The sequence below is a fragment of the Brienomyrus brachyistius genome, chromosome 4 (assembly GCF_023856365.1).
Source record: "Brienomyrus brachyistius isolate T26 chromosome 4, BBRACH_0.4, whole genome shotgun sequence".
NCBI lineage: Eukaryota > Metazoa > Chordata > Actinopteri > Osteoglossiformes > Mormyridae > Brienomyrus > Brienomyrus brachyistius.
Genome location: NC_064536.1, coordinates 17,430,469 through 17,440,497, shown reverse-complemented (window position 1 = coordinate 17,440,497; position 10,029 = coordinate 17,430,469). Strand labels below are relative to the sequence as shown.

At 41.7% G+C, this 10,029-nt stretch overlaps 1 protein-coding gene across 1 annotated transcript; it reads right to left on the bottom strand.

The window, feature by feature from the left end:
* Window positions 1–1,249: 1,249 nt before the first annotated feature.
* Window positions 1,250–2,463, bottom strand: sox32 (SRY-box transcription factor 32). The gene is made up of 2 exons (XM_049011484.1): window positions 2,134–2,463; window positions 1,250–1,902 (listed from the first exon to the last, which is right to left on the bottom strand). The coding sequence occupies exons 1-2, from the start codon at window positions 2,429–2,431 to the stop codon at window positions 1,325–1,327; spliced, it is 876 nt and encodes a 291-aa protein (XP_048867441.1). The 5' UTR covers window positions 2,432–2,463; the 3' UTR covers window positions 1,250–1,324.
* Window positions 2,464–10,029: the final 7,566 nt, after the last annotated feature.

Below are 10,029 nucleotides of genomic sequence, written 5' to 3'. Positions count from 1 at the left end.
GTGCATTTTTAGGGTCCAAGCAGCATAGGTACTAGATCCCTGTTGATTTGTTTTTACGTTTTTTGTTGCTCGTGAGCATGTGCTACTATGGAGACAATAGTCCTGTGAGGGAATAATAATGTCCTGTTAGAATGATATTGCTGGCCATAAAAGCACCTTGGAGGAGTCACATGATACATCACATGATACGTCACATGATATGTCACATGCAAATGTGGATGCCAGTATGTGTATGTATGTGATGGAGAAGGTATGTGTGTGTGTGTGTGTGTGTGTGTGTGTATGTGATCTAATTGTTGACACATCCCCCCAATCACGGACCATCCTGAGGAACAGTACTCCAGTCCAAGTCACGCCTCCCACAATTAACCCGCCACAACCTCGTTACTCCATTATTTCCCGACCAACTTTTCATTAACAGGCTCTAGAGAGAGCACTCAGATGGGCTCGTGGATGAGTGACGGCCCCCTGTTTGGGCTGTCTGTTGATGTATAAATACCCCGGCTGTAATTTGTTTAATGTGAGCCGTCGTCACCTGGCCCAGTAAAGCAGTCCTGTATCCGCTGGGCTCGCTGCAGCCCTCGATATAGTGAGACCGGGAGCAACCACAACAGGAAAATAATATTTCATTGGGAGGCCGGGACTCCACCCCAAGATTGCAAGGTGGGCAGATACTTCAATTTTTGTCGTATTTTTAGAGAATTTGCAGGACGTTTCAACCGAAACAGGAAGTGGAGGAAAGTTTGGCCCGAGAGAGAGACAGTTCCCGCTCGAACAGAACAATATCCCAAGCACAGCCGAATAGTTGGGAAATTATGTCAACAACGCTCCAACCCCCCCCCCCCACAGATCGTAAATGTTGCCAATAAACATTTGCATTCATTCGAAAGCACTGAGTGATCCTGAAAATCCCACGGGAGAGGAACTCGAAAGGTCTGTTCATGTGTCTCTGAAGAACAAACTGTACCAATTACCCGCAAATTACTTATTTGCAAAACTTCAACTATGATACCAATGCAAGAGCGCTAGGAAAACCTCAAATGGCCAAATTAAACGCAGCAGACTAACAGAGAAAACTGTAGATATAGTTAGCTGACAAATATAGTAATCAGCTTCATAAAAACCCATCGAATATCCAGAATAGGGTCACAATGCTATTTATGAAAATGTAACACAGAATTAACGAATTAAAAAGACAACCGGAAAGACAGAAATGGCATTTGTTAGGTTTATTTATTTTTTCTGGCATTTTTGGTAACTCCAATAAATTAAATAAATAACAAAGCTATGTGTTAAAAAAAGGAATTAATCATTTCAGATTTCATTATGACAACAGGCCAAACTCTCGAAGACTGTTCTGGGTGTAATAACTTGCATCCATTGGTTCAGGTCCACATGCAGCCGGACTGAGGTACTGTTCAAATTCGCTGGCGTCCAGATCCTGGAGCAGGTCCACCCGGACCTGCTCGAGGTAGAACTCCAGAGAGGGGGTACCTGTGCACAGGTGACAGCCACAGGACTGCCACTCACCCTGCTCGCCACAAGGGGGCGCTGCAGGGGCAGAAGGGTAAGGCGGGGGAGGGGAGGAGAGCTGCGTGACAGGGCTGTAGGGCAGTTGGGCCTCCCTGGAGTAGTTTGGTGCACACTGGGCCATCCGCTGATGGTACTGAGTCTGGATCAGGTAGCTGAGGTCACATGGTCCCGAGATGAAGCCGTCGCAGTGCAGGGAGGCTGGCTGGGAACCTTCAGGTGGCGCTGCCCTGCTGCCCTTCTTGGCCTGCTTCCTCCGCCGGGGGCGGTATTTGTAGTTGGGGTGGTCGATGGTGTGTTGGACCCGGAGCCGCTCTGCCTCCTGCATGTACGGCCTCTTCTCCGCCAGAGACATACCCTTCCAGGTTCGGCCTACGGGGGGGGGGGGTGGGGGGGACACGGAAACACAGGCCTAAACTCCAGCTCCTTGCTCAATCCCCCGAATTCAATAGTATTTAAAGCATAATAATAAACTACATTATTATCAACAATTTCCCCACATCTCTGATTCACCATAAAAAAGCAACTCAGTATTTATAGGCTTAATTGCGGATTACATATCATTAAATTAATGCTAAACTTTATTTTAATCACGCAACTTACCGAGAATTTTGCTTAGGTCGGTGTTTTCCAGGTCTGGGTTCAGCTGCGCCAAACGTCTCCGCTCTTCCTTGGTCCAAATGATGAAGGCGTTCAAGGGGCGCCGAACCCGCGGTTCCGGTTCGGGTTTGCCGTCCGGGCTGGAGCAGTTGGACTCGGAGTCCATTGAGATGGGGCTGCAGGACCCGTTGCTGGGAGACTTTGTCTCCATCCTAAATTCCAAACATTGCCCGCGATCGCTTGATAAATTCGGATTAGACGCGCTGATGTCAAAGTTTGGCAGAACTCTATCAAAGTACATGGCTGAGGAAGGGGTGCCGGTCGACCTTTAATTCCTTGGGGATCAGTAGCAAGCCGGTACAGAAGAAGTCTGATTTTAAGCACCACGTTAACCAATGGGAAACAAGTAGGAGTGGATTTAAAGGTGTGAAAATTAAGCGTTGTCCCACCGCTGTGGCAATTATTATCCCCCCCCCGCCCCGCCATCCATCCATGTTACGTGTGTCTTTAATCCACTGTGCACTGCGCGTCCATTTACTCTCAATACGTCCCGCAATAAAATCAATGCATCTTGAATAACACACGTTTTGTTCCTGTGATTAAATCACCGGTTTTACTAAGCCCGAACTGTTGTACTTCATCTTTCCCAATGATGAAGTTGATGGTATACCATAAATATTTATTATCTGAACTGCGGCGTTGAATTTTACGTTTTTTTTTTTTAAACAACAACGTGTTTAAAAGACAAGAGTTTCTGCTGTTGTACCCTTTGGCGGTCAAATTACAATGGTTGCTTACATAACACTCTTGAAAAGGTTAAGTTGACATTTCCCATGTATAATACAAATATGTCATTTTTGGTTTTCCGTTTGGGTCTCAAAATCTGTGCCTCGATATGCTTTGTGTGCTAGGCTAGCCTACTAATGAACGGTAATATACGCGCAATACTTCTTTATAATTAATGATGCCCAACGGGTATACGATTTTGCAGACTGTCAGATCTTGGACCACCCTGTATTGTTGCCCGTATAAGATTTTCTCAATATATTTTAAAATGTATGTTTTTAAAAGTTCATTCAGCTGCCAGACACAAACAGTACGGGTGTTTTAAATTAGTGCAGGACAGGGTGCTTTCAGGGCACTGCTCCAGGAAATCATTAATGTAGGCTAAATAAAACAGTGACCGTGTTACTGAGATAAAAGTGGCATTGCATAAAATTATGTACAATACGAAAAAGATTAATCCTGTTTCGTTTTCGTCTCAAGAAGGACCATGTTGAACTTTCCGCACAATTATTACATTAAAATGAAACACTCAAATTGAGAATAATTTATTATAAATGCCTTAGATCTCACTTCAAGTTCTTATGTTAAATAACAGTGATCGAAATAATTCACTTTTCATATCACTGTACCAAGATGAAAAATTGTAATAAATTGGCTGTAATATTAAGAGTAAATTAAAGCAATTCAGTCGCAATCATTATATTTCCTTCTTTCCCATTTCGGCAACGAGGTTGTACTTTTGATTTAACCACTTTGTATGTATTATTATTCACACCATGTACGCCTTTAGGTCAAAATGTTTATCCGCAAGGTCCATTCTGCGGTGAAGCTATCTCTGTTTCGATCTCCCCGAAATCACATCGGGAACATAAGCGACCCGCTCAGTACAAATAACGGAAATCAATAGAAACAAAGAGGACTCCAGCGTCTCCGGAGATCAAAGCACCTGGTAGAACTGGTTATTCATTAATATAAAAAAAAAACAGGTCACAAGTCAGGTGTTGTCGGATTTTATCAAGCTTCGCTCAATCTGTTAAAACACATCTCGGCAAACATGATGAAGAGAGTTATTTTCTTCCTGTTTTTTTCTTTTACTGCGCCATTCCAACAGTGGATTTACAAATATTTATTTGGTACAAAAAGTATATCTCAAGGCGTCAGAAGTTACCTTTTTAAGAAAATATCGTTTCAGCGCCAGATATATATTACATGATTAGTACGCAGCATTCTACATTAGAGTAAAATTACTGGAATAGCCACAGAATAGAGTAAATAGACACATGTACGTCTATATTAATTTAAACCATTTCGTCATTTTTTCGGAGATATCATACGGCCGACCTCCTCCCCTCCTCTTCCCCTAGTTTTAATTTTTTAAAAACAAACCCTTTAGACATTGTGACCGAAGCCGTGTAAGGTTTTTCGGAGTGATAAGATTCCTGCAGGAACTCCAAAAGGTCAGGAAGGAAACCCTTTGGCTCTTAGGGGATTCCGCTAGTGCGAATTAACCGCGCGCTATTGCCAGGTTAAATGTGTATACTTAAAACCACGTTGTTTCCATCGCTCTGGCAGGTCGGCCATGGGTTTATAAATTTGCGCAAAGGTTTTGACGTCCGTGAAGCGCAATTGTATTTTCGACACTGGTGTTTGTTAAAAAAATAATAATAAATAAATAATAAAAAACAGTGTCAGGAAACAGCAATCTGAACAACCGAATTAAAGTTAACCCCAGGTCCTCCTCTGCTACCCGAGCTCATCTAAATTACTGTATATGTACGGGAATATGCTAATCTCAGCAGAATTATACACGGCCTAACAAAAATCTTAACATAGCCTATTCACAGAATTAACGACTTTCTAAATATTTTGTCCATTATTATTGCAGAATGACGTCCACAAATTGCCAGGAAAAATACAAATGCAGTCCGGAAAAGCATTAATAAAAATAATTAAATCATTTAAAATGTCAAATATATTACGCCTAATTATAATAATAGGCTGGTGTGTTTTCAGACGGTACGTTTACCATAGCTGCATACTGCATTTCCTTTGGTTTAAAGTTACTTTCAAGTGCTCAAACTACAGATATTGATTAACAATATTTTACGGACAGATAGACTTCCTTCTGGTGGTTTTGAAAATACACAATCAAGTATCGGCTTATATGTTTAAATGTCTGCTATACGGAAAATGTAAATGTTATTATGCTTTATTGTCCCGTGTGTTAACTTTGTCATGGTGTCTGTAAAGCCGTTTTTAAAACCTCGGATAATAGCTATTTCTTTTCTGTTGTTTCTGTTCTTCTCTGTATTTTGAAACTGCGGCACAGTTTTTATTTGTCTTGAGTTTAGCGGAGAGACTAAGTTCAGCGCTGATATGAAGACCGCAAAACCGGCCTCAATACACACGCCCTGGAGGGGGGCATCTCGGTGCATATTAGCCTGCACCTGCTTCGTGGCAGACGATCCCTTTCCAAGTATGACTTTAGGGCCTCACTATTCACAAAATTCATTGAGCAAATCGTTCACACCCGCCCCCAAACAGACAGATCACTTCAAAATCGGACTCCGGTTAATTAAATAACGGAGTGATCAGAGGAGGTTTTTACCTCCTTTTTGAAAGTTATCCTTCATCAAAGCATGCGAAACGGGTCCAAGCGTCTCCTACGGGGAGGAAACATGCGCAAAACGTCCCGCAAGACGTGTCATAGTATAGGCCTAATTAATCAATGGGATTACGCATGTTTATTTGACATCCTAATGATGTGAAACTAAGATAATCGAATTGAATGATCTTGTTTTATACAAAAATCACAAAGGGAAAAAGAAAATGGCGATTGCATTCTTGCATGAACTTATACTCTGAGGAAGTTTGTTTTGTAGTTTAAAGCGAATAAGACGGTGAAACGGTATTTTGTCGAAAACGTTGAATGATGTATAAGTCCATTAAGCACTAAGCATATTTAGTTACAGCAATGAGATCACAGACACTTTCCTCAGAACATATCAATTCGAATTTTGGTTTAGAATTAACATGATTTTTCGGATTTTCATACTTTTTATTTGGCCTGTTTTATGTCACCTTGATTGAAAATAAAACAAGATCACACTGAGCTTATTATAGAGCAATTAGATGAAATGGCATTGCGTGTGATTATATATCGTTTATAATGTAATTAAGCCTCGAAAACCCATTACCGCTGTTTTGTTTCGAATCATATCAAACCAGCTTCTTTTTAAATACGGAGTGAGTGGTGATTGACTATGAGGATCGTGATAAAAACTCTCCGGATTTTAATGGCTCTATGAGAAGATGGCCTGTCATTTGTTTTTTTGACACAGACACATTAAAGCGATATTCATCATATAAATTGAGTTCTAAATGAATAGCTTCACATGCTGTTAGAATTAAGGCCTGGAATCCACATCAACACGTTAAACACACGCGAAATTTGCAGCCACGTTAAACGTGTTAATGGGGTTAATTAATTAGCTTGAACAACACAGCATGAATACAATAATGTTAGTTTCGGTTGACTTTTTTTGTGAATTAACAAACCATCGAATACGTATCATTCTGCTATTGCGTATTCATACTGTGTGGTTTGTATTAGACAGGACATAAAATAACCCACTAGGCCTATGTAAATTAAAGAATAAATCCATCGATTCATTCGGAATTTAGTATGATTCAATTTGTCCATGCGCGCATTTTGCACAGACGATTTATTTAAAATAATTCGTTTTAAAAATGTCATTTAATTTAACGGTTTGATCGTCGTTAGGCAGTTTACGTAGAAAAAAAGTCGCCTAATCTGTGAGATGTTTAAGTATTGGTTTGTATTGTTCAGTGACGCAAGCATTTCAATGAAAGTCCAAACGGAGAGCATATCCCTCTTCTCAATGCCCATTATGTTTCCTAAATAGGGATTGTTTTCAGAAGTCTTCAAGTCACAATGTGCCATTGTATTGGACTGGGGATATATTAGATGGCTCTCTTGTTCTCCATGTCGTACCTGCAGTCTGTGGGACACCACAGGACCAAAGGGACCAAGAGACTTCACTTGCCAGGGGATGGATATTATTGCTGGGTTGGATATACCGGACTGCTCCCCTCTCTGGATGAAATGATGCCTGGAAGTTTCTGTGATGCACAAAAGTAGGATCCAACAGGATAAAGTCTGTAATCTGCAGATCTGCTGGAAAATAACTGGCCATTTTTTCTTTGGACTTTTTTGGGGAAAAAAAAAGTAAATACTGATGGATTAGATTCACATGGACTCCTTAGAAAAAGGGCTGTGTCCAAATGTCTCATTTCTACCAGGTAATTGTTACTAACGGCGGAAATCAGAATCTGAATCACCTTTATTTGTCACGTACAGCCTGTGTACTAGAAATATTTTCAGGTGTAATTGGTCACATAAAAGTAAAATGAAGTGAATGTCCAAAAACTGCCATACGTGTTACCGTAGAGCAATAAGCATCCAGCAACACAAGTAAGCAAGAACTTGTGATGTCAAGTTTGAAAACTGAACCACCACAAAGTTTCATTATTCATACTCCTACACATTTTGCATGGAGTGTTCCCTGTCTGCGGAGATGAAGGTCAGCTGATCAAGCTTTGCTCCTCACTGTGTGCAAAATAGCGTTTGCTATGTAGATCCCACATGTGAGTTTATCTGATGTCCACACAGTGGTTCGTCAGTATTTTTTTTCTTTCTTTTGGTCAGGCGGTAATCCAGACAGCTGCATTGTCCTCCGGGCTTGACGTGTGAACACATTCAGGGCCTCTCCTGCTCGCCAGAAATGGTGTGATTGTATTGGCCCAGCAGGCCATGGACGACATCTCAGTCTCTAACCAGACTCCATTCAATTCGACATCCCTCCCTAATCAGGTGTGTGTGTGTGTGTGGGGAGGGGGGGCTCACCCAGCCCTCCCTTTTCCCGCTCCCCCTACAGGTGTGGTCTCCTAGGGCTCTGATCGGCGGCTGAGAGGATTACAAGCCCCCCAGCATGGGCCCTGCTTAATGGGGGCTCATTAGCGGAACACAATGAAGCCCCCACCTCCTTGTGTAGGAGGCTGTCAGCCTGGTTGTGCCCTGCCCACTCCTGGGCCTTCACAGCATGAGCCGGGACAGAAAACGACAGACACCTGACAGGCACATAACCTACGCCCTTAACCAACAGACTCAGGACCCCAGACGGAACCTCCGAACTCCTCCAGGGTGGACTGCACCCCGCCCCTCCATTTCCAAGTTTACTTCCAACACCCCTTATACCCCAGTGTTGAGGATTTAAAGCACTCACTTCTCTTTAAACACTTACTTTGTTTAGAGAATTAATGTGCCCCCCTCACCAATGAAGGGATTAATCAAACCAGAGGCATATCAACATTCAGTTCCATTATTTGCAAATAGTAGCTTGTATTCTGCTCTTGGGTCATAATGGAGCTCTAATCTGTATTTGGTGTTCAGCTTTGATGAGGTACTGTATTGACACAGCGGGTAGCCCCCGCCAACCCCCCCCCCCCCCCCACACACACACACTCCATTCTATTCCAATCCACCTGAAACCCCGGTTTATCTTTCAGCTGAGGAGGACACCCAGGAAGCACTGACAGCCCAAGATTCTCTCTCTTTTTGTTTGTCGCTTTCCTTAGACGGGGGCACTGTCCCGTAATTACGTTTTAATTATTAACTGGAATCAGTCTGCAGCATTCAAAACCTGCGAGACACCGCGGAATTGATGCCATCGTCTGAAAGGGAATCACGCAAAAATGATTCAATCTGGCCTATCCGGCATCATTCTATATTAGATTAGATAGTGTGAAGTGTCCAGACAAATACATCAAATTATTCCGAACACATTGTGTTTGTTGTGAGGCTTATACAGTCTTTCAGATCTTTGCTGCAGGCCACTGCTGACGAAATAAGACAGTCTGTCACCCTGACCTAGGCTGGATTATATAATTAAACTTCCCCACTCATTCAAAGAAAAATGTTCTCTTTTATAGTCTTTTCTTTTCTGGGGAAGAAATTAATTCCACACTCTTCTGAAAACATCTAAATGCATATATTCCTTCTTCATCTCTGTCCCAACAGTTCAAGACCTTATCCAGATACAAAAGGGTCCCTGTTTCTTTGTAGATAAGAACACACACTCTCCCATAAACAATAATCCAGTAGTTTCTTTCCTGTGGTGTGATTTATTTAAAGCGTAAACGCTAAAAGGTTTCGAGCTGGTTATCCTGCCAAGGGCTGGCATGTAAATAAATAGCAGCTACCAGCGTGCAGGTTCACAGCGGTGCACGAGACACTCGATCTTACGGGGTCACGCAGAACTGCTGTTTTAACCTCTGAACCTCCATAAATAACTTGGTGAAAACAATTGGTTCTAGAGACCGACCAAACACACAGTAACAGGCTGACACCCCGGAGCAGATGCAGAAGTAACGGATGAGTCTGGAAAACCCCAGCTTTGAAGGATATATTTGAGGCATCTCCCTAAGTTTAGGGGAGATTTATGACCAGGGGGATGCAAAGATCCGAAAAAATTTGCAATGCATGGTCTTAAGGGGGCGTATGTCAACTAAGTATTAATAATAACCATTTAAAGTTTTTTTTATTTCATTTAGTTTAACAGTTATGCATTTTTATAACTATTTAAATTAATTCTGTTGAGTAAACTCATTTAAAGGTCAAAATATATACATTATAATAATACCCTGGTCATTATAATAATGCATGGTTATTTTGATTATTATTTTTCTGTTTATTGGTATTCAAGACAATGTTTGTATCATTTTTTTAGCTGTTGTATTACTCTGTGTTTACACACAGTACCAGGCAAAAGTCGCAACACACGTCTTTTAATGCATTTGTCTCTGTTTTAGCTGTTATTCACCTTATAGTAACGGGGCACTAGGTAATGAAATAATACATATCTAATACTGCAACAACCGAGAGAAGTGTTCAATATCTCAACCTGGAACGCTTCTCCAATAGTTCTGAAGGAGTTTCCACAAGTTCTATACCCAAGTTGGCTGCCTTGCTCTTACTCTCCAATGCAACTCATGCCAAAGCAGCCCTATGGGGTTTCGGTTGGTGGGGAGGAT